General features: G+C 48.3%; 1 protein-coding gene across 1 annotated transcript in view; it reads right to left on the reverse strand.

Moving 5' to 3' along the window:
• Positions 1–1118: 1118 nt before the first annotated feature.
• Positions 1119–25669, reverse strand: part of LOC307087726 (glutamate receptor ionotropic, kainate 2-like) — a gene marked incomplete at both ends in the record, with an annotated part of 67939 nt that continues 43388 nt past the window's right edge. The window contains 10 exons of the mRNA XM_079753360.1: positions 1119–1283; positions 3281–3531; positions 8497–8722; positions 9370–9587; positions 10935–11053; positions 14744–14967; positions 20489–20695; positions 21146–21259; positions 21408–21515; positions 23209–23352. Of these exons, the coding sequence (XP_079609486.1) occupies positions 1119–1283; positions 3281–3531; positions 8497–8722; positions 9370–9587; positions 10935–11053; positions 14744–14967; positions 20489–20695; positions 21146–21259; positions 21408–21515; positions 23209–23352 (1776 nt within the window). The remainder of the gene's footprint in view (positions 1284–3280; positions 3532–8496; positions 8723–9369; positions 9588–10934; positions 11054–14743; positions 14968–20488; positions 20696–21145; positions 21260–21407; positions 21516–23208; positions 23353–25669) is intronic.

The raw sequence follows: 25669 nt of genomic DNA on the forward strand, positions 1-25669 counted from the left end.
CGGCTCCGACAGACCTCGGGAAGATGACACAGATGGACCCTACACAGCAGAGTCTCAGGCTCCAACACTGCCTGTCTTTGTGTTTCTCGTGTTGTGTATTTTTTTATTTTTTTGTTTGTTCAGGATCTCAGTTGGTATATCTGCTACATTGTGTATCATGGCTACCATGATACAAAGTACTACAAAACTTGTTCTTGTACAAAAACAAAGTTTTCTTTTGTATAAATCCTGCATCCGGCAATAGCTACTACAGACCTCATACGGACGAACGGGGAGGGGGGGGAGGGTGGGGAACGCTGACGGCGTACATAGCTTCTGGAGGAAAAAAAACAAACAACAGAGAGTTGGCAGACCTTTGGCACGATATAGACAACACAAATGGAGAAAGAAAAAGAGGAGGAGGAGTGGAAAAAGTCCATATCGATGGTTCTAAAGTAAACAGCTCTCTCCCCACCCTAAAACCATTTGGCACAGGATACCGCCTCTGTTGTCTTCTGTTGTGGACTAGCATTAGAGCTCATCATTTCTCTGAGGCTTCCTAGCCACTACGAACAGGGTTAGAGGTCGGGGTGAGGGGGGGGAGTGTATCGACATCAACCGAAAAAAACAACAACATCAAACTTATCTTCGTCGTAAAATGGCACAATTGAGTATCCCTTCTGCGCAGGAATGGTGGGTGCAGAGTGTGTGCTAATGTTTAAGTGTGTCTGTGTGTGCGTGTGTAAGCATCGTCCACTCCTTGTGAGTCAAAGAACTGAACAGCTCGGGTCGCATATGAGCCATCGTTCCTCTCCACAACATGGACGCCAGGCTGTGGACGTGGCTCTGCCCAGGTAACTGTATTTCCACAGGAAACATCTGTCTATGACCGCGGTGTGTGTGACTGGCCCGGGAGGGGTGGGGTGGGGGGGGGGAATGTGTGTGTCTGGGTTCACCGCTTGGATCAACTCCCCGTTCTTCGCCTCTCGAGTTAAACCGTCTTTTCTTTGTCTTTTCTTCTTTAATTTCTTCTTGTATTTTAGGGGTAGGCGTTAGGGGGGAGGGTTGTGGTGTGTGTGTGTGTGTGTGTGTGTGTGTGTGTGTGTGTGTGTGGGGGGGGGGGGGGGGGTCAGCAGCCATCAGGCCATGGTCTCCTTGCCCGGCAGTCTGCGGTCGTTGAAGGTGTGCATGCTGATGACCTCCTCCGTCTTGGCGATGGCGGGCGGCGCCGGCTTCTGCTTGAGGCGCCGCTGACACTTGAGGGAGACGCGCAGCTCGTCCACCATGGCACTGCAGAAAGACCTCTGGAGGAGGAGAGGAGGAGGAGAGGAAGGGGAGGAGGAGGAGGACACATGCAAAGGTAGGAGGAGGAGGAGGAGGAGGGGGAGGAGGACACACAGGGAGGAGGAGGAGGACACATGCACAGGGAGGAGGAGGAGGAGGACACACAGGGAGGAGGAGGAGGACACATGCACAGGGAGGAGGAGGGGGAGGAGGAGGAGGACACATGCCCAGGTAGGAGGAGAAGGAGGAGGAGCAAGAGGAGCAAGAGGAGGAGGAGGAGGAGGAGGAGGAGGAGGACACAGGGAGGAGGAGGAGGAGGGGAGGAGGAGGAGGACACAGGGAGGAGGAGGGGAGGAGGAGGAGGAGGGCACACAGGGAGGAGGAGGAGGAGGAGGAGGAGAGGGAGGAGGAAAAGAAGAAGAAGAAGACGAAGAAGAAGGAAAGGAGAAGGAGAAAGGGGAGGACGAAGAAAATGGTGGAGTAAGAGCCGCAGTGGGACAAATTTAGTTCTTTATATTCCAGACAGCAAAGGAGCATTACATGTCCTTCGGGTGCAAAAATCAATTAATCAAATCTCTCTCTCTCTCTTTCTCTCACTGACTCTCATTCTTGCTCTCTCTCTCTCCCTCTTGCATTTCCTCCTCCTGGTTATTCCCCGGCCTCTCCATGAGGTCCATCCCATATCACTGATCCAGTAAGGAGTAAGTGTGGGAGGGGCTATAACATTTCAAAACATCTCAAGCCAATCAGCAAAGGGCATCCTCTTAGGAGGATCTAAGCGTTGGTTCCTTGGCAACAGGTTATGAAAGAAAAGGAAACGTCTAATTATAAAGACATTATATATAATTGAATTGATTTGAATTGAATTGTGTTAGCCTGGCTGGCAATTATAGTTATTCTTTCAAACTCAAAAGTAGGATGAGAATGAGTGACTTATGTCAGGATATTGTCCCACCTATCACAGTGGATTTAGTATATCTATTGTGTGTTTTAGTTGAGTTAGATCGTAGCATCATATCTGCTAGACACTAGAAAAAGGCATAGGATTAAAAAAGATGACAAGGACAAAAGAAATGATGAAAAATGAGAAGATTTGGCAGGCCATACAAAATAAGCACCCTGGAGGTCTAGGGGAGGCGGGGTATTTTATTATTTGCTAATTATTTGAACACGGCGACCCAGTCTAGCGGTTGCTGATTAATGATCCCGTGCGCAGAATAGATGGCATACATAGTTATGAAAAAAGAAAAGGATTATGAATTTCACTTACAGTGCAGTTCCACCCCGGTATGTGGCCGTAATTATGTAGAGGTAAATAATTAAACATAGTATCAAAATATTTTTTTCCAATCATCTAGAAATGTAATTATAGATATAAAGTATCTTAAGAGCACTTGCAGCAGCGCAATGACTCATAATAAATCACCGTCCCCAAAAATAGAACGAGGCAGAGCAGAATAGTATTAATTCCCTAGTCAGCGGGAGACACAATCGGGCAGGAAGGAGGTCTGGGCGTCCGCTGTGATGCATACATACTGGAAGACAGGATATCACCTTTCTTTTGATGAATTACCAAATGAAGCAGGTTATCTATATGCGGCTCGCAGCTATTTAATTATAATGTGCGTGTTTGCATACCAAAACTTCAAACAAATCAATTGTTTAAAGAAGAAGTACAAACTTCATCAAAACAACAACCTAGAAAATGGCGGCATTATGTAGTGCACTAATGTCGGATCGGGGCTAGGGTTCTGCTACCAGAGAAGTCCTGAGTGCGATGGCCCATGTCCAAAGCCTAGCTCAGCCTGTTGGGGAACTCCTTGAGCAAGACACTGAACCCCCTGCCTGCTCTTGACTGGCATTGAATTAACAGTGATTCGCCTTTGGATAGAAGTGCAAAATAATGAACAGTACAAAAATCGATAATCTTTTCGTTCCTTTTGGATGTTGAAAAGCATCACATTGGACCTTGACCGTGTGTCCTAGCCCCCAGCCCGGCCCCCCCCAGCGAGCCTACCTTCTCCAGCGTGGCGTTCTGCTTGGACTTGTAGAGGACCTCGCCTACGGCCACGAACACCGACAGCACCAGGCCGGCAGCCAGCACGATGAAGATGCCGCCGATGTTCTGCACCCCCAGGGCGCTGGCCTCCTTGCTCTCCTCCTCCGGACAGCCGTTTCCCCGCCACCACTTCTCCTTCATCATGTGCAGCTTGCCCTCCTCCTGCAGCTGGAGGATGGCGATGGTGATCTTGTCCCTGTACGGAGAGCCTGCAGGAGGGGGGAAAGGTGGGGATCGGGTCGGGATAACAATCATTAACCACAGCCTCGATATCATATTTCGTCATGTGCATGATTTGAAATTAAATTAAGCTATAGTTTTACATATTTTAGCTCAATGCTTCAGCCATAGTTACAGATATTTTATGCTTTAGCTATAGTCTGTTTATTAGCTACTATTAGCTATAGTTATTTTAGATAAATATTTTAACTAAATTACATTTAGTTTAGCTATATACTTTATCTGTAGTTACACATTTTTTAGCTTCATACTTAAGCTGTAGTTACAGATATTTCAGTTATATAAATAGCTATTGTTATACATATTTTAGCTATATATTTTAATTAATATCATATATTTTAGCTATATACTTCATCTATAGTTTTTGAGTTTGTTAAATTTGTTTCTAGAATATTGAATTCTATTCCATTTTTTCTATTTCATCTTTTTATATTCAGCTCAATTGGTATCGAGCCAAGGGGATAATAGGATCTAGATATTGAAAGGTAAAGACATCAAGGGCTCAATAGGATCTAGATATCAGGGGGTCACCACATCAAATGAATGATGGTAATGGTTAATGTGCTAAAGGTCATCAGGATATCGATTGGGCGCTTAAGGCTTGGCGGTTCAGTGCATCCCCCCCCCCCCGGTGTGATCACCCCCGGTGGGAACACATGCCCCGGCCGCGGTGTGTCATCACATCCTGTCATCTGGCGGTGAGCATCACGGCGGTGCTTTCCTGTAAATCCTCATTCCGAGTCCCCCCTAATCCCGCCGTGTCCAAGAACGCCCCCCCCCCCCCCCCACCCATTCGCCGCCCTCACAGTGTGTTTCTGACACACAGAGGTTGAACCTCAAAGGCATGGTTGGAAGCCTCTGGAGAGTTCCGTTGAATTAGTGTGTGTCTGTGTGTCTGGGTGTGTTTAACCTCACATAGACGCAATGCAAATCCAGGGCAACAGGTTGGGCCGATGTATAATGTATCTTGTGTATTTCTGCTTGTATCTGTGTTTTGGCAGTACACCTATGTGTGTGCGTGTCTTTTGGTACATGTGTACATCTGTAAATGTGTGACATGTCCTTGTGTGTTTGTGTGTGTGTGCGTGTGTGTGCGTGTGCACTGGCACCTCTGCATGAATGTGTACTTGGCGACCTGTGTAGCACTGTGGGATGCAGTCGTACCCTGGGAGCGGGCGATGGGGTGGTGGTGCTGGCGTGTGTAGGTGCATGTTAATGGCAAATTATGCTCAACCCCACCGTCCTCCACCACCAAAATCCCAGGAGTGATGGGTGGGGGTTCCTGTGTGTGTGTGTGTGTGTGTGTGGTTGGGGGGGGAGAGCGACTGAATTAGCGGTGAGGCATTAGGACCACAGCGGGGGGCCGCCGTGATCAAAAGAGGAAGTAAGCGAGGCAGAGAGCCGGATGTCTGCGTCTGTGTCTCCGTTCCCAGAACCCCAGCAGTACACCCCCCGCCCCCACCCGTCCCCGCTCCCCACCACCGCGAGCGGGAGCCAGATTAGCGCTCCGCTCCCGCTCTTCGTGTTCCATTAATAGCGGGATGATTCAAAAGCTTGTTAGGAGGTATTTATGTCATTATGGAAAACAAAACCCGTACAAAGAAAACTTAACAGAAAGCGTTTAGGTGAAGCAGCACCAGCCACTTCCTTCACCTCCTCCTACTCCACCTCCTCCTCCTCCTCTTCCTCCTCCACCTCCTCCTCCTCTTCCTCCTCCACCTCCTCCTCTACCTCCGCCTCCTCCTCCACCTCTTCTACCTCCTCCTCCACCTCCTCTACCTTCTCCTCCTCTTCCTCCTCCTCCTCCTCCACCTCCTCTTCCTCCTCCTCCTCTTCCTCCTCCACCTCCTCCTCCTCCTCCTCCACCTCCTCCTCCTCCTCCTCCACCTCCTCTACCTCCTCCTCCTCCTCCTCCACCTCCCAACAGCTTCTTCACATAGGCACTACTACGGTCAGTTCTCTACTTGAGCTATTTATCCGTTGAAAACGTATCTCAACGAGAAGGTTGTTGCAGTAATAACCGTATGAAATGGAGCGCGGTCACCACATGCTCAGCCCCTGCATTTGTATTTAGACATTTTCAACCATTCCACTGACCACAGATGGTCAGTGGAAGTTCTGGTTGACAACTTGGTGGTACAACTCTAATTCAAAGTCCGAACCACTGCGCCGGAGGCTCCAGAGGGATAACTTATATGGTGCAGGTTTAATTCAGGTCTGTAAGGTAGTGCTTGGCACCCGAAGCAGCTTAGTACGGTGCCGCTAACTCTACACGCTTTGGGGCTAAGTCCTGGATAAACAACGTCAGATCAGACCCCCGTAGGCACAGCACACACCGGGACCCAAACTAGGGATATGAGGGAGAGCTTTACCAGAAGTGGGATATTTGTCTTGGTGAGCCTGAGGGGGAGGAGTGATAGTGATGCGGTTGGTGGGTGTGGGTAGGGCGGATGGGGGAGGTTAAAACAAGGTGTGCAGATGGCTCCAGGTAGCAGTGGGAATTAGCTGATCTGTTGTTCCGTGGCCCCAAATCGTCTTCCTAGAGCCTCTTCATTGGGCTCCTTCTGTCTCTCTGTCTCTCTCTGTCTCCCCCTCTCAGAGCCTCTCGTTTATCATCCCTCCGCAGTAATGTGTCCGCCTGGGGCTCGGCGGGCTCCGTGCATACTGCAGGAGACGCCTCCATTTAAAACACTAACACAATGCATGCTCAAACACGGGTGTGTGTGTGTGTGTGTGTTAGAGAGATAGGAGGGAGAGAGAGAGGGTGAGGGAGAGCGAAAGAGAGAGAAAAACGAAATAGAGTGTGAGTGTGTGTGTGTGTGTGCTGGAGACCTGAGAGCATCCAAGTTGACATGACATCAGCTCGGCGGGGGGGGGGGGTTGTCCATGTACACATGAATAATCAGGATGCGATGTCGCTTGGCGAGGAACGTGTGTGAGCCGGTGTCCGTGTGTCAGCCTACAGCAGGAGCACGGGGGGCTGTGTGTGGGGGGGGGGGGGGGATGGAGGGGGGGAGAGAGCCCACCAGTACTTGTGCACGCTTCACTGAGAGAGAATTCATCAGGCGTCCGCGTGCTTCTCGGTCCTCTCACTCCTCTCGGTCCTCTCACTCCTCTCACTCACTCCCGCTCATATTTGCCCTGATTAACGACGGGCTAACAAAGCGGGGTTTGGATAAATGCTAATGGGATTGCTCCTCGGAGGGAGAGTAAAGGGAGGGGAATGGGGGGCGGGGAAAATTGAAAAGAAGAAGGCGCTGGAAAAAAGAGGAGCGTCGGACCCACTGTGAATACACAAGCGGCCGACAGATGTTCCACGGCGGAGGACATCCATCACTCGGAGCGCGCCGCCGTCTGCGGCCGGATATTAATGTGATCACAGTTTAAGTCCGGGGCTGTATGGAATATGGATGGGTGGGGGGTGTGTGTGTGTGTGTGTGTGTTTGTGTATGTGTGTGTTTGTGTGTGTGTGTGTGTGTGTGTGTCAGTGTGCGTGTTTGTGTGTGTGTGTGTGTTTGTGTGTGTGTGTGTTCTGTGTGTAGGTGTGTGTGTGTGTGTGTGTGTGTGTGTGTGTGTGTGTGTGTGTGTGTGTTTGTGCCTGTGGGTGTACGGGTTGGGAGGTAAGGTTTCGTTGTTGCTGGGGGGAACTCGGGAGCTGCACTGTGGGGAATCGGCCGGTAAGCCGCGCTCTAAGGCTTGACCAAGACAAGGGTTATCTATGGAGCCTCCTCGGTAACCATAGAGTCAGTGGGTGATGATGACGAAGCTAGGTTCGGGTCGCCATCTGACCATACAGAATGACCCCGACTGATCCTGAACGATGAGGTGCAGTGGGCTGCCGTCGTTAGTAGGTGAAGGGACTCTCGGAGGGCTACTCTACTCAATAGAGCCACCCTACACCGTCTGTTCATAGAGGCTAACACTGAGCCATAAACAGCCCTCATTAGGGTGAATATCATCATTTAAAACGGCCGCACTAAAAGAGGTGCTTTTAACAGCACTTTTTACGCCCATGGGTGTTAAAAGTGTACACACACTTGCCATACCGGAGGGTGCTTCAATGACTTTAGAAGGTGTGTTCTATATCTGTATTTTTCCGTTCCCTCGCACAACGTGGCCAAGCGCTTCTGGCAGACCTGCCACATCGTGATCCAGGAAGCCTTGCATGTGACAATCCCCACGGGAACAAAGTGTGACCGTGACCAGCACCCCCCACCCTACCTCACCGTGACCCCCTCCTGAATGTACAGTAGATCCCCTGCGGACCCATAAACACTCCACTGCCAATCAGAAAACAGACAGCTGCAGATGTGGACGGCAGAGGATTCATCATCCTCTTCTATCTCTTTTTTCCCCGTGTGTGTGTGATGGCCCTCATATCGCTGGCCAGAGATGAGGCCATTACAGTGGGGCGGGGGGGGGGTCTCTTTGCCCCTGTGCTGACCGCTCTCAGATCCATTCACCTGGTCTGCCAGAACAGAAGCTAGCAGCATATAAACACACATTTACTCTGTCGAAGCAACAAAGGGGTTTTCTGCAGCTGCGTTCATGCTCCTTTGATCTTGTACTAAATGTGAGTGCCTTTATAAGTGTAAGTGCCTTTCTTTCTGAATCCTTTTGACTTCTCAGCTCATTCTCACTCGGTTCACGGCCCCTAGCCATGATAAGCTCTGTTTGGTCATTTTCACCATATTTCTCTTCATTAAAAACAAATGTAAATTCAGGCCTATGGCGCTAGAATCTAAAAGAAAGTAAAACATTGCCTCGTTAAGCTGTTTTCACATTAAGCCCTTTCAGGACATTGCATAACACGGCTATAATGAAGATAATGGCGCCAGTGTTTCTCTGGTGTTAAGTCAATTATTCACGAATCTGCCCACCTTAGGCGTCAACACCAAGCAGCCAGGACCTACCAGGACACACTGTTTGCTTACCCATGGGCGTCCCCACGCCATAGGCCTTTGAGTCCATGAGCCCACCGATCTGGGTGAGGTTGCAGTTGCGCTGCGTGACGAACTCGATGGTGGTGGACTCCATGAGGAAGGCGTAGTCGGAGGTGAGCACCCGCTGGATGCCCTCATCCACGCTCTTCACCAGCACCGAGTGCCGCCGGCTGTTCATGAACTCCCACATCTTGTCGTACGTGGAGATCTTGGTCTTCTGCAAAGCAACCACACATGAGAGCGGGAGGGGTCTGCCGGGGTTGCAGGGGTCTGATAGGGGGGATCGGAGAGTCTAGCAGTGGGTTGGCCGAAGGGTTCCGGGTTGGTAACCAATGACAGCGGTCTACATGTAGGAATCCTTGTTGGAGCGAGATGCTAGGCTGAGAGGGACATGAATCTTAGCGTTTATCCCCGTCTACCACAGCGCATTTTCCGTTCTATTACTTTCCGTGAGGTGCGCATGGAAGTTTACTCAGACGTCCAGAGGCAGGAAGAAAAAGAACTTGACAAGAACAAGAACAACAAAGACAAAGGGAATACATAGGGAGTTACTTGAGGAAGAATTCCACAGAGCAATAGCCAAAACGTGTAATACAAACGGATGTCTCTCTATCAGAACTTCCTCCCTCTCTCTGCCAAACTCATGGCACTGAAACAGATATTTCTCCCTCCGAAGTCCCGCCCTCTCGCTCGCAAATCACGCACTTGTGAGGCCCCCCCATTCCGATGTGAGAGGAGAACACCTGGGGAACGAGGTCAGCACGGTGCCCCTCTGCTCATTAATAACCTGCTCATTTACTGGGTCACCATGGTGAGCAGGAAAATATCACAAGACACTTGCTGCGTCCAGCAGCAAGGCCGTACCTTGAAGAAGGTCATGGTGGCCCCGTCCTCCACCACCCCGTACAGGATCTTGGTCTGCTTGGCCAGGTCGTCGGCCGAGTCGATGGGCGACTCCATGCGTTCCACGGTCAGGAAGGCGGCCAGGTTGGCCGTGTAGGAGGAGATGATGATCAGGGTGAAGAACCACCAGATGCCCCCCACGATGCGCGTGGACAGGGCCTTGGGCATGAGCTCGGAGCCTGGGGGGGAAGAGGGCGGCACCGGGGGCTTGTGAACACGTGCGCTTCATGGCGGAATCGTTAACAAAGACACTAGACGATGCAGACTAATTGAAGAGGCCTGGGTATTCTAGTAGAAGGATCACAGATGCATTAACAATGTGTCTACGACACTGCACTTACCATCTCGCCCGATCAATGACCCAAAATCAATCATGCCCAAACCAAAACAATCAATGCTGCGAATCATGCCGAGACGTGACTGGTTGTGCCAGAGAGTCATGTACTCAAGGTAACCTCACACCCTGACTCCGTACCCCACTGATCTCTGGGGGCTCCTAGACCAATGCGGCAAACCAGAGAGGCCACTGGGTAGTGTAGTCCATGAGCTGTTTTCAGACTTCTATCCCAAGGTGGTGCAAGCTTACATTCAGATGCTATAAAGGGCACGGTGCAATTCTGTCAAATGCTAGCTTGACATGCTGTTAAAGATATTTATACTATTCTTACCTATCCTATACAAACCCTTATACTATACTAACTTATCCTATAATAACCTATCATATACTAACACTTACACTATACTAACCTATCCTATACTAACCCTTACACTATACTTACCTATCCTTTACTAACCCTAATACTATACTAACCTATCCTATACTAACCCTTATACTATACTAACCTATACTATACTAAACTGTCCTTTACTAACCCTTATACTATACTAACCTATACTTTACTAAGCCTTATACTAGACTAACCTATCTATACTAACCCTAATGCTATAGTAACCTATCCTATACTAAGCCTTATACTATACTAACCTATCTATACTCACCCTAATACTATACTATCCTATACTAACCCTAATACTATAGTAACCTATCTATACTAACCCTAATACTATACTAACCTATCCTATACTAAGCCTTATACTATACTAACCTATCCTATACTAACCCTAATACTATACTAACCTATCTATACTAACCCTAATACTATACGAACCTATCTATACTAACCCTAATACTATACTAACCTATCCTATACTAACCCTAATACTATAGTAACCTATCTATACTAACCCTAATACTATACTAACCTATCCTATACTAACCCCTCCAAACTCTTATAGATCAACCACTTTTGACTGCACTGCAAGAGGACGTCTAGTCTCCTGACCGGCTAGCACACACACACACACACACACACACACACACACACACACACACACACACACACACACACATCCAGTGGTCTCTCAGAGCAGCGCTGGCTGGGTGAACCCCCGGACCCCCAGAGACAGAGGAGCCCGTGGTGCTCTGGACTCCACCGAGCAACACAGCCACAGTTTGAGGCAACTACCTTGCTGCATGAGCGCCCCGACGCCAAACCAGAAACTATTGAGCAGCGTGAAATTGTTCTCCACCACGTCCGAGTCCGGGTTGCAGGGGTGCGGGTTGTACCACTCGTACGGGCTAAACCTAGGAGAGGGCACCAGGGGGAGGGAGGGGAGGGGGGAGAGAGACATCAGTTTCCAATGCACAGCATAAAACTAGTTTGATCTTTTTCCTATGGACATCAAAGTGGGGGCAAGGATGACATGTAATAAAAATCAAGAGTAAGGCATGCAATGTGTGTGTGCGTGTGCTATGCTCTGCGCAACTCAGCACTTTGCAGGAACCGTAAATAAAAAAAATCTTTTGCCCTTTCATTGAGATTGGTTTATTGGCGTATTCAAATGCCTTCAGTTTATGGCAAGCGCAGATCAATACTGGGGAATAACACCTTCACTGGTCATAATGTCTCGACGCCCGTCAGAGCTCGCTTACCCCGGAACTCATGTACCGTTTTGGAGGGCTTTCCCAGAGAAACCCCAAATCATCGGCGCTGGCTTCCCCCCAATTATCATGCAGGAACTCCTTCAGCACAAACTGCTTATCTTGCCTGTTCCAACACTCTCTACCATTCCTGGCTAGCTTTCTCCTCTCCGAAATGAAGCGACATCTCAACCTCCAGTGCTCGTTCACTGTGACAGCCCCCCCCCCCCCCCCCCCCCCACACACACACACACACCTCATCCTCCTCCACCCTCAAGGTGCAATAGGGACGTTTCCCATTAACCACGTTAACTGAGAGTGACAAGGCATTAACGCCGGCTGATTGGCTTAGCATGAAGCATGAAGAACTTGATTGAGCGTATTCTTCACAGGTAATAGTGTCTCTGTGTGTGTGTTTGTGTGTGTGTATTAGGGCACACCCCCATGTCAGATAGTTCTGCAAAGGAATGCCACACCACACAGCAGAATCCCCTGACATAATGTGTTTTTCTGTTGGCTGCTGACTGTACTCATTTCCTGGCCTTAGCTTTTCAAAGACCGTGTCCAGCCTATAGCAGCGAGGACCTGTGATCAAACCTTCTGAAGGTATCATATTTCCACAAACACCGTTCCGTTCTAGTGCGTGTGGCATTAAAGGCAGCAGCGCCCTGCCTGATGAGTGCTTATCCAGCGACACGGTCCAACCTACCAACCAATCATACGGGCTCATTCATCCTTCATTTGATCTCTTCTCATTTTCTGATCGTTCATTGTAATTATTGAGGCAGGGGTTGAGGTGGAGGGGGTTATTTTACATCAGATGTAGTGTGATTTCTGTCAGATTGCCCATCCTTTACAGCCAGACGCCTGTCTTGGCCCAGAGCATCATCTAGGCTGACGGCGCGCTGATGACATGCTATAATTCTCCTTGTCAACCTCCATCAGCACGTGGGCCTGTGTGCTGGAATCTCAGTGAGCCTGCGTTTCCACTGGCACCACGGGGGGTCTGTGCGTATCTGCAGCCAGGGCTCGCTGTTGTAAGGGTGCTGCCGACTGCAATGTATGCTGCATGTGGATGATGAGGCGTTCTGTTGGTTTGGTGTTTATTTATTTAAAAGGTTTTGTTTCCAAGTGGGTGTGCCCCTTGTGAATAGCATAGATTCTATAACAGATTTATTTTAATAGATGCATGTAAATATGAAGCCCTTTGGGGGCCTATAAAGGCATTAGATAAATGCAATCAAGCATTATTATTATTATAATATTTTGACTCCCATGGGCCACTCCTCTCAAAGCCTGCATCTGAACCGGCTCTTCTCATATCGCAGCCCACAGCCCTAAGACCAACAACACGTCCCACGATCGCGTCTGTTTTGCATGGTACGCTAGCCCCCCGAGGGCCTGCGTGGCCCCCTGTCCTAGTGTGCTGGCTCCCTTACCCCCCCCCCCCCCCCCCCCCCCCCCCCCCCCGCGACCTTTTTGCCTGCGGCGTGCCTGTAGTCCTGTAGACAGTCGTGTCCTGCACACTGATCACCTGCTAGGAAGGGAGATGTGTGTGTGTGTGTGTGTGTGTGTGTGTGTGTGTGTGTGTGTGTGTGTGGGAGGGGGGGACGGGGACGCGGCGATAAGGTCAGTCCCTCGTCTTCTTTGAACAGACAGAGTCTGGGGAGACGGTTTGGGGGTGTGGAGGGAAAGACTGAAGAGCACACACGTCACACACACACACACACACACACACACGCACACAGACACAGAAATAGACACACACACGCACACACACACACACACACACACACACACACACACACCCACCCGTAGCAACACCTACCTATCACCACCACCCCAGCCCTCTCTCACTCCTGACCAACAACTTTCTTCACCAATTCCCACTTCCTCTCCTCGACCACAGTAGGCCACCATAACTCTCTCACTGTCCTGATCTGTTTCTCTGTTTCTCTCTGCACAACAGGATTAAATGACCACTCGACCGTCCGCAGGCCGGCCCCATGTCTCTGCTGTCTCTGATGTCTGTGTTATCGCGGTCATCTCCGTTATGTCTGCGGCGAGGACACTGTTAGAGTAACAGAGGCGCGCCCTGACTGGGTGTTTGGCGGGCTCTGGCTGGGAAAACGCCTCTGTGAAATAAAAACCATTCAATCTGGAAACCGCCAGTTGATAAGACCAAGGTCTGTGACAAATAACTTTTACTATTGTTCTAGAGTTCCATTAGCATTGCTAAGAATGAAACAATGGCAAAAATTGATTATGTGTTAATATAATATACTGATCAAAACCCCAGTGTTTAATACATATATCTATATATACAGTTTAGGAAGTAAGGTGGTGGTAATATGTAGTTGGGAATCCCCTGGTGAATATGGGAGGTTTATTGTTGCATCGGGCTAATCCAGAATTCTATAAACCCCTTACTTTGTTTGCAGAGGGGTGAAAAACAAAATATACTCTGCTTTCAGGGGATTGACTAAACCATCGCTGGCAGAGTGATCAATAACCCAATCATGAAAGAACTCAACTCAGCACACCACAGAGAGTTCTGTTGGATGGAGATTATTGGCCACATAATGTTTGAGAGGTAGTAGTATTGTATGCCTTAACATGAATAAACAAACTAAATTGCATGCACATTAAACCCTTCGCGCACCTTCCTATATTAAATATGAAATATTAGTATATCGTAATAGTACTATATACTATAGTACGTAATATAAGGTTATTGTCGGAAGACTGGGGGAAATACCAGAGTATTGACATGCTGATCACTTACCTTGAACAAAAGTGCAAAATAAATAGTAAAGTGAGTATCACCTGCATATTCTGAACTAACTTAGGTGACAGTTGCTGCTCATAGTAGTGTCCCAAGGGAAGGTATAGCCAGAAACATTGAGTGAAACGTGCGTGGAAAGCCAAAAGGTCTCGGGATCAAAGCAGAGGAGCCGGAGCTCTCGGCATCACAAGCACGTTTCATGCACAGGGATTTCAGTACACATATTCAGTATATATAATACTAATGTCTAATATTGTTTTGGGCTGAGGCCACTATCTGTGACAGGCTGGGAGCTCACGTTACGCCTCACTCTAACTGTAATAGTGTTTGCATAGATACACGGGTATCACAGGCAGTGATGTGGTTAGAACAATTCCTGCATCTGCTGGCAGTTTAATTTATATTTTATAGGCACCGGAAGGAGGTAAAACGAACGCAAGATAACAAAGGAAAACAGAAAAGGGGATAAAATGATGCAAGACAAATAAAAAGGAAGGGAGGGGGAAATGGAGATGAGTAAGGAAAGGGGGAGGCAGAGGAGGGAGGGATCTTGAGAGCATATGTTGTACCTGGCTATGACAAACAGCACACAACTGACACCCAAGCAAGCCAGCAGAATATACATCCAGATATCGGGCGACAGGGGGTTGAGGAAGGAGAAGACCCCCGGATTGGTGCCATTGGGCTTGCGGTACAGGATACTTATCCCCAGTGTCATGAAGGGCTTGGAGAAGTCGATCACCTTCTCCCGCACGTAGGTGATGGCCAGGGGAGCCACGGCCAGGTCCACCTTCTGCACAGCCGGGAAGAGAGAGAGAGGGAGAGAGAGAGAGAGAGAGAGAGAGAGAGAAAGAGAGAGAGAGAGAGAGATTTGATTTTTAAAACCTTTTTATTTTCGCATCACTTAAAACAAAAACAAAACATACAAAACAAATGAAAACAAACAAACGAAAACAAATTTACAGACAAATAAACACACGTAATAATCACTCCTTCAGGCCAACTGTTCCCGGAACACAAGTTCTCCCTCTTCCACCTCGCACAGAGCCGCTCCACAACACCACCTTCAGCTGAAAGTCTCTACAACTTTCATTTCCCTGTAGAATCTGTAATCTATTAAGATCCTTGACCTCAAACTTCTGTCCAAATATACCTTTAAATCAACAACCAGGTTGCACTCAACCTTTCTCTCGCGGCTTATATGAATAACCATTTTTGATTGCCCAATTATACAATTTTAAAGTTCACACTTGTGACTGCAGTTTCTCCCATATTTAAAACCAAAAATAAAAACCAGTTTCGTGAAAGATTTCCCACAATCCATGAATAGCTTCTCTAAAAAGGGGAACAGAGTGGAAAGTCTAGGGGATTTTAAAAAACAGTGAAAAATGGTTTCCCTCTGCGGACAGAAATGACAAACATTAGAAACACTGGGATTTACAAGTGAAATAAAAGAGTTAACAGACACTATTCCATGTAAAAGTCTCCATTGTAAATCAGCAATCTTCTTGACCAATAGCGGTTTGTACAGTGCCCTCCACTCAGGCCTCATATCCTCCTTCATACCAAATTGGTCTGCTCGACCATTCAGTTTTGTCTTGTTTAAAACCTGTACACAGATGGAATACGCAACTTTACCTTTTAAATCACTAAAACCAATTTTTTTTGTGTTTAAAAACATGCTGATGCAGTCTTTAAAATCAGGGACAATATCAAGGTTAGTCCGCCTTCTTCCTTCTGGAGGTGCTAGAGGCTCTGCCTCACACATTTACATTTACATTTAGGGCATTTAGCAGACGCTTTTATCCGAAGCGACTTACAATAAGTGCATTTGTTACAATAAGTACATTTGTCATAAGAAGTGAAACACCTCTCTGTACTTGAAGGGCCACTCAAACCACCGTTGATCTTCAACATACTCTCAATGTTACGGTACAGAACCTGGATCATGGCTATGAATCCTGGGCTGAAACCAAAAACTGCAGCATGTGCCACAGGTATTGATGTTCAACCCGGTCAAAAGCCTTTTCCTGATCTATGGAAATAAGACCAGTCTCTCTACTCCCAAAGAACCAAAGACTTCCAAAAAATCCTGAATTAACATGACATTGTCAGTGATCAGCCTGCCAGGCACACAGTAGGACTGGTCAACGTGGATCACCTCCACCATCACCTTCCCCAGCCTTGTAGCCAATGCCTTGGACAACAACTTGTAGTCTGTAAACAGCAGAGAGACTGGCCTCAAGTTTTTAAGCTGCGGCAAATCACTTTTCTTATGAAGCAGCGTGATGACGGCCCTCCCTGCAGCTCAATGGTAAACACCCTGAAGCCAGACTGTCTCTGAGGACATCACCGACGTCTCCACCAATGACTGACCAGAAAGACTTATAAAAATCTGCAGGCAGACCATCAATGCCAGGAGCCTTACCACTTTTCAAACCCAAAACTGCAGCCTGCAGCTCCTCGGCAGTTAGGACTTCCTCAAGGGCTTTGTTGTACAGCTCCTTATAAAAACCTGCTGCATACCTGGATATTCCATCAGGATCAGACCCAGTTGCTCCGGTGTCAGTGCGCAAAGAATGGAAGATCTTCCTCTGACCACGCTCAAGGCTGAAGAAATAATGTGATGGGGCGTTCATGTGCATTGCATCCATAAAATGGGACGGGACCTGACCAGCGCCCCCTGAGATTTGACGCCCAGCAGACTGCTCAAAGCTGTCTTTTTTGCTGTGAGTGCCTCAATATGGCCTCGATCTCCGGTGGACTGTGCAAGATACTGCAGATCCACTACCTCAAACTCCAGTTCTCTCATTGACCTGACTCTGTCCCTGCTAACATTGAGAGTATACTGTTGACATAGTTGTCTCATCCGGCACTTGCCCACATCCCACCACTAGATCTACAAAATCCCATCAGCTAGAAGAGCAGTATTAAAATGCCAAAAAGCACTTTTTGTTTTTACCTTATTGATTAAAACTGAGCAGTGTAGCATACAATGGTCAGTAAAACCAACAGGAATAATAAAACTGCTCTTAAAAATATTGAGGTGGTGCAACAATAAAACCTATCTAGCCTAGCTAGTGATAAAACATTGTCTTTTGTGTGAGCCCAGGTGTTCTGTTTCTGAATACCATGGAAACTTCTCCACACGTCCCTCAACTCACAAGACGCTGTTAGACGTGTGAGTCGCCTCAGAGAGGCAGGATGAGGCTCCAGGTGATTCCTGTCTAACCTAGAATCTTCAGTACAGTTAAAATCCCCCTAAAAATAAATACTCATCACTATCACATTGGCTTATTAGTTTGTCAAGTGTGTCTAAAAACAATAACCGCTCAGTCCCTTTGGTTGGGGCATAAATATGAATAAAAAACATTTTCACGATTCATACTGTGTTTTAACTTTTAAAAGTCGTCCTTCCACTACCTCCTCATTGTATGAAACTGGTTTAAAATGATTGAAAACAAAATTCCCACTCCACCACTATTAAAAGACTTGTGACTTAAAAAGACATCTCCACTCCATTCTTTATTCCAATCAATTTCGTTATCAAGTGTGCTATGTGTTTCCTGTATGAATACAATGTCAAGTCTCTTATCTTTAAATAATTGATAGAGAAGCTCTTTTAAAACAGACCCTTGCACCATTCAGATTCAAAGTGCCAATTTTAAAATCACACATGGTTTCAAAAGGGAAGGGCTGCATCGGAAGAAACACACTTACATAATAAAAAAGAGAAAACTGCTTAAAAACTCTCATCATTGGAAGCAATCTCTAATTTCGCTTTTACAATCAATTTTTTAAGGCAAAATATTTCCTGATAAGAAAAAAACACTGTCAGAAGATTCCCCAGTATTCTTTTTCAAGCAAATATGTTTTACGGACTCAATAAAAGCATTCAGATAGGGCAAGTTCTTTCCCACTTGTATTCTGTGCCCTTTTGTTTTGTCTAAGAATCGTTTGATGCTTTCAGAAGAATAATCACTAGGCCTATCTTCTTGTTCTTGGTGTTGAGAATCATTCATCAATTCTGTATCAGACTCCTCGGAAGAAGAGCTTATTATTCTTTTTACTTTGGAATTGTTCTTTTCGGCATCTAATTTCTTTCTTTTACACGACACTTTCAAGGAATCCTCTTGCATCACCTCCTCCTCCTTTTTTTCCATTAAAGAATGTGGGCTAACATGTTGCCCAAGGTCAGAGCTTTCCTGCAGCTCCTGAGCCACCTCATATCCAACAACACACCCCTTCTGCCCAACAACGAGGTCGGGCGTCGGTACAACCAATGGCCCAACAAAACCATCCACCACAGCCGCCGAGGGAACAATCGTGGCGACCACCGGGGGGCCCGCTTCAGCGGGGGCCATCGCGGCCGCCAGGGGCACCGCGGAAATCGGGGGGACCGCAGACGCAAGAGCCGCCAGTAACCGGGAGTACCGTGACCGCGGCAGTCGCCGGGAGCACCCCGCGACAGCGGCCCGCGACGGGGGCGCCGTGCCGGCGGCAGCAGCAGCCGTCCGGGACACCACGGCAGAGGCAGCAGCAGCCGCCGGAGCGACCCCGACAACGGTAGCCGCCGGAGGGACCGCGCCAGCGGCAGTAGCGTCAGCAGCGGTAGCGTTCATTCACGAGGCAAACTTAACGGAGTTACCCGACTTTCCCCGCATTCGAACTCGTACCTGCGGGCATTATGCCCTGCCATGCCGGTAACGACGTTAACGTTAACGAAGATACACGAACAATCCAAACAAAGTCGACAAACACAAATTAACCGACCAAACTAGAGAGGTTATTAATAAACAAACACCACGCCAAACGCTCAGCCACTCTCGCTCACATTCACTCACGCATGCGAGAGAGAGTGAGAGAGAGAGAGCGAGAGAGAGAGAGAGAGGGTTGGTGAGGAGGAGGAAGGTTGGGGGGGGGGGGGGGGGGGGAGGGAAAGGGTTCAGAGGTCAAACAATCAAGAGGCCACGGTGCCATGTCGGGACCAATTGAATTAGCCTCCGATTTCTGTCAGCACCTGAGCCAGTCGATACGCAAAAGACGAAGACATGCTCAGGAGAGAGGGAGAGAGAGAGAGAAAGAGAAAGAGTGTGAGAGAGAGAGATAGAGAGAGAGAGAGAGAGAGAGAGAGAGAGAGAAACTGAAGGGTCATAAGTCCAGCTCGGTTAGCGAGAAGAGGTCTTATTCTGTCAGCAGTGCGTCACTAAAGGCCAAACAATAGGTGCATTCGATTGATCTGTCCGAAGAAAATAACTCACCGCCCCAAACCGATCTTAGATGAGCATCTCTCGCTAGGTGGACTTATGTTTTGATTGACGGTAAATTACTCATATGTCGACTTATTGATTGGCTCAAGATAAACCTTATCTTAGATGTAAGGCCCGGGCTTATCTTCATGCAGTGCAGGACCGTTCAGACAATTGACCCTCTAACGGTAACCCAAATTTCATGCAATTACTCAAAAACCATATTTTTAATTCAGCAGAGACATAATTCATAAATGAAATAATTTCAAATTAAACTAATTTCAACACTTCATCCTGCAACAGGACAGCAACATTATGCTGTATGAAGATAGAATAACAATAATATTGCAAATATATAAATAATATAAACAATATTCTGAACTCATTTATCTTTCTTCACAATGCACTGAATCCTCCTTTCCAACTCATTCCCCCTCCCTCCCACCTCATGCAATAAGCTTAAGGTCACTTCACCCTGAACTGAACAAAAAAAGCAGTGTGGTGAAGGTTCGGACCAAACGGGCCCGATGGGTTCCAGAGGAGCAGGTGCGAGGGGGCGGGGCCAAACGTTGTCAGAAGACATGTAGCGCTCACTCGAGCAGCTGCCCGTGGCCCGCAGAAAACCACCGCTCTGGAAAAGGTTTTTCTGATTCGTAGCCGAACCCCTCGTATTTTACACAGCATCTCAACCCTTTTACAACTTTTACAGTTTTAGCTACAAAAAATTCATGTTCACCAACCGCTGATCCTTTAATAGCCTCGATCCCTTCCCCCTTTCCCCCACACCCATACACCCTTGCGGCGGTGCTAGCGGCGGTGCTAGCAGCAGTGGTATAGCGGCAGTGGTGCTAGTGGCAGTGGTGCTAGCCGCGGTGCTAGCGGCAGTGGTGCTAGTGGCAGTGGTGCTAGCGGCGGTGGTGCTAGCTGCAGTGGTGCTAGCCGCGTTGCTAGCCGTGGTGCTAGCGGCGGTGGTGCTAGCGGCAGTGGTGCTAGCTGCAGTGTTAGCCACGGGGCTAGCGGCGGCAGTGCCAGCCGTAGTGCTAGCCATGGTGCTAGGCTACTCACGTGGTCCATGAGCTCGCGCACCATGCCGTTCCACTGGCCCGAGGCCTCGTCCAGGGCGCCGAACTTGCCGTCCTCCACCAGCCGCACCTCGTAGCGGAAGCCCAGGATGGAGGAGAGCTCCCGCAGCAGGTCGATGCAGAAGCCCTCGAAGCGGTCGTTGCCGTAAAGAGGCTTGTCCGACTTCTTGAACATCACGTAGGGCTCCTCCTGCAGGGGGGTGGGGGTGTGTGTGTGTGTGTGTGTGTGTGTGTGTGTGTGTGTGAAAGAAAGAGAGATTATTGCCATTGATGCCAATAAGGGAAGCAGCAACATTGTTGTTTGTTTCGGAGTACAGTCCACACTAGAGGAGAGCCTGAGACTCTGCATACCTTTTGCTATTTTCACCTTTCTTTCCAATATTTCTTCCGCTTTGAATTTTGTTGTTTTAATTTTAATGTTGATCCAAAATGGTAGAGGAGTAGGTGTTGGCTTGTGTGTCTCCTAAAGTTTGCCCTAGTTCCAAAAATCTGCACACAGACTAAAGCAAAGTCAAGCCAGGCTAATTCCCCGGGCTCCCGTCACACCGTGCGTCGGGAGCGTGACGCAGCGCTCAGAGCCTACAGGGGAGGGGATGGCTGGCCCCTCCTCTCACCCCGGCCCTGAGCCAAGGCTCTTTACCAGTATGGTGGACACGCGCAGGGACTTGTTGGCCAACGAGTCGCTGACGTTGGTCGTCTTGCTCTTGTGGGTCTCGCTCATGTTCAGGCCGCTAGGGGGGTCCCACGTTCCGATCTGCACCGACAGAGAAACAGAACAGCGGAGGTCACTGATTCACAGCTCCGTCTTAAGCTGTCCAGTTCAGAGCTCGTCGGATTAACTACGTGGCCCGGGTGTTAGAGCGTGCACACACTCATACACACAAACACACACACCCACACACCTTCTCCAGCCCTTCCTCTTTCAGGCTGATGACGTCGAGGTCGAAGTCGGTCCGCAGGCCGTTCGACTTGTTGAACAGAACGCGTCCCGTCAAACCATCCCAATGGGCCTGAGAGAGAGAGAGAGAGAGAGAGAGAGAGAGAGAGAGAGAGGGGGAGAGAGAGAGAGAGAGAGAGGGAAACCGAGAGAGTGAGGGAAGCAGAGACTGCATGAGAGACGGCCCCCAGAAGCATAATGGTGAGGGAATGGAACAGGCACAGGCTGAAAGGCTGCTCTGACATTCACAGCAGCACACAACGTCTCATCCAGAGCCTTCATACATCGATGAATTAAGATAAAGGTCTAGCGCAGCTCCTCAGATGCACTCAGGTGGCTTGGCACCTCGTGATCAACCAGTTGATGCTTGTTCTCTCAAGCTGTTTTCCTTCTACGTCTGTTATTTGTCCATGGAGGGAGAGAGAGCAAGGGAAGCAGAGAGAGCGAGGGAGAGAGAAGGAAAGAGGGAGAGAAAAGGAGAGAGAAGGAGAGTGAGGAAAGGGGAGAGGGAGGGAATGAGGGATAAATACGAGAGAGGATGGAAGGACAGATAGTGAATGAGAGAGAGGGAGAGAGGGATGGTAAGAGACAGACAGAGACAGACAAGGCCTTTTATATCTTTCACGATGCTTGAAGTTCCCACATCAAAAGTGCCATGAGATCACAGGTTGGGGGGTGTGATAGAAGTCATGAGGTGACTGGGGGGGTTAGGGTGATACGCTGCCTCATTCTGTGAATTACCTGCAATGATTCCATTAGCAGGTAATGAAAGAGCTGAGAGGAACAAAGCAAATGGCTGCTCCCGAATCCCAACCGCCCCCTTTGATAGCGGGGGCTTTGATACCAAGACAGGGGGGTGTGGGGGGGAGATACGGTGGAGGAGGGTGGACGGGATGAGAGACAAGAGGTATGAAAAGGGAAATTAGGAGAGACGAAATGCTAACATCAAGTGTGTGTTTCTAGAGTTCGTCGTGCGTCGCTTCACGCACATAATCCGCGGTGGGCGTCACTGATCTGTGTTGGTTGGCTGTGTTACGTTTCCCAATCCAACACATGTGTTTGGTATATCTTTACAATAACATTTACATGATGTTCATAATAACATTATAAAGGATCTGTGTAAACAGATATATATATATATATATATATATATATATTTGATTATTACTTGCAGGTGATTCATAGAGTACCTGTTTCATCAGATCTGATAAAAAATATTCTCAATGAAAACTCTATTCAGTATCAAGCTTACCAGCGGGGAACCCAATCTACCTTGAACTTCCTCAATACTGTCCCCGCATTTGAACCAACAACTGAATATGTACGTCTGTGTTTATTCAGAGCAATAAGAACTATTTAATGCCCTACGTTGATGTTGCTCTCTCTTAATAACTAACGGCCTGCCCAGGAATATTTACATTACATTTAGGGCATTTAGCAGACGCTTTTATCCAAAGCGACTTACAATAAGTACATTTGTCATAAGAAGTGAAACAATATACAATATAACGACAGACGAACACGTGCCTCTTTGAACTCATGTTGACAGTGATGTCATCAATGTGCACCCTACCCGTCAAATCAAGACATCAAATCAAACAATGTACTGTCGCTCAACATGAATAACACAGTTAAAAGGAATACAAATAAAAATACAGTCGATGGTGGAGCGAGAACACATCAGCATCACATCATCATCATCCTCCTTCTCCTCCTCCTCCCCCTCCCCCTCTCCTCCTCCTCTTCACCCCCGCCCTCGCCCCCACCTCCTTGATGAGGCTGATGAAGCGGCCTCCGAAGCGCCAGGGCTTGTGGCGGTTGCACTGCAGGGAGCTGACGGTGATCTGCTGGGACTGCTGCACCGCCACCGCCACCACGTGCACCGCGTCGTACATCAGCGCCGCGTCCGTCTGCACACGGCCCCACCAGGCCGGGAGGGGGGGAGGGGGGGGGGGGAAGGAGAGGGGAGGGAGAGAGGGAGAGAGGGAGGGGGAGGGAGGGAGGGAGAGAGGGAGGGGGAGGGAGGGGGAGAGAGGGAGGGGGAAGGAGAGGGGAGGGAGAGAGGGAGAGAGGGAGGGGGAGGGAGGGGAGGGAGAGAGGGAGGGAGGGAGAGAGGGAGAATTTTTATTATTTTCTTTTTTCTAAACCGTTATGTAGTTGAAGTCTGTTGTATTATTAAACAATGTCTCCTGGGATTTATACAATCATGATATAATGATTATTATTCATTATTTTGATATAATTAGTAGTATTAATATTATTACTATTGTTATAGTAGCATTCCCTTGCTACATCTTCCATCCATCCAGTTTTTTGCATCATGTTCTTAAAGTTGCTTTCACATCAAACATTCCAAAATGGTTGTACAAAACATGGATGAACAAACAGAGAGAATACACACGATAGCATTATGGGTACCTCTGCCTCTTTTGTGATAACGATAATGTGTGTATTAGCTATAGGGCAGAGCCACTGGCAGGAGGAAGGGAACATCAGCCTCATCACCAACCGGTGCCAAGCACAACACTCAGCCTATCAGCAGATAGGCTGAGTGGCTCAGACCAGCCTCTGTCTGAGCCAATGACAAGGCTTTGGAGGGGCGGAACCTCAGTGGTTTGAAGGATTTATTGCCCTTGAACACTAATTGGTCCTGAAAGGCTAGTGCCCACCCACAGTCAAACACACACACACACACACACACACACACACACACACACACATTCACACACACACACACACACACACACACACACACACACACACACACACACACACACACACACACACACACACACAGAACGAGAGAGAGAGAGAGAGAGAGAGAGAGAGGAAGAGAGAGAGAGTTGGCACCACAGCAGATGGCCCCTTGGCACCCCTGCCAGACTGATTTGAACTTAACATGTTAAGCACAACAACAACAACAAACATAAATGTCATTGACATCGTGGCTGGGACATTTCTCTCACTGTCTCCATCGGACAACAGTCTCCCAGAATGCACCTCTCCACCCCCGGTAGGCCAGGTCCCACCGCGGCTCCACAGCCTCGTCTGTGCAGGAGTGGCGGCAGAGAGGATGATTTGAGGAAGGCAGGGGGGCGGGGGGGCACGACGGAGGCCCAGCCCGGCCTGCTGTGACCGACCCTCCTCGCAGTACGGCGGAGCACGCTATCTGGCGACGGCACTGAGAGGATTGCGTGAAGTCACGCGGGCCCATAAAACTAAGAGATTATCTGATGCTTTTCTCCCTTTAAACTTTCCTCAAAGACTTTCCTTATCCTATTCCCCGGAGTTGCATGCAGCGGACGAGCCCAGGTGTGTGTGTGTGTTACCACCTAGGCTCGTTCAATTTCCACATACATCTCCATCCACAGTGTTTCCTCTGCCTGTGTTGGTGCTGATTGTTATTGCCTTGGCGTACGTTTGTGTCTATGTGGCTTCCCCTTTAGGTATGTCTGTGAAAAGCCTAACCAGAAAGGGTGTTTACCCTATGTAGTTCATCATTTGACCATAGTGCACTAAAAATGCCACAGCCATCAGCCGTGATGAGGTGAAATGCCCTGTCATTGACGCGCCCCGCCTTTTTCAGTTTTAGACCGCTCCTGGCTAATTCTTCACAAATCAGGGCATCTCTTTCCTGATTCGCTCAGGAATCCATCTCACATATCAATCAAAGGTGCTCGAATGCATAATTTCTCAATGGTGGAGAAACGAAGGGAGGGAGGGATCAGAAGGGGAGAGATCCTTTTTTTAAAAACGTTTATTTACTAAATCTTGCTCTCTTCCTGCTCTCTTTCCCTCCATCACTCAACCTGCAGTAGCTCTCAGCGTCTTGTGATGCTTAACTAGAGACAAACATAGCCTCCCGTACCTTCCTGGGGGAGGACACTCATTTTTTAAACATCTGAGCCAAATCTGATTTATCTTTGGGATAGTAACCACATAATTGGCTTAGGGTGTGAGTACTTGTTTTTTTTTGTTTTGTTTTTATGAACGGATAAAGTATTTGATGTTCTCATTTCTCTGTAAATAGGGAAGATGATTTGCCAATAGGGCAGGAGGAGAACTATCTAATTAAAACCAGCCCCCGTATCAGGCTGCCTCGGCCCCGGTAACAGCGGTGAAATGAACCTCATCAAACCTGATGACAAAATTCATATGCAGGTCAAAGCTAGGACGCTATCCCTGAGTATTCTGATCAAATACAATTTACCAAACACAAATACCCAC

Source organism: Pollachius pollachius (assembly GCF_949987615.1).
Source record: "Pollachius pollachius genome assembly, chromosome: 16".
Classification (NCBI taxonomy): domain Eukaryota; kingdom Metazoa; phylum Chordata; class Actinopteri; order Gadiformes; family Gadidae; genus Pollachius; species Pollachius pollachius.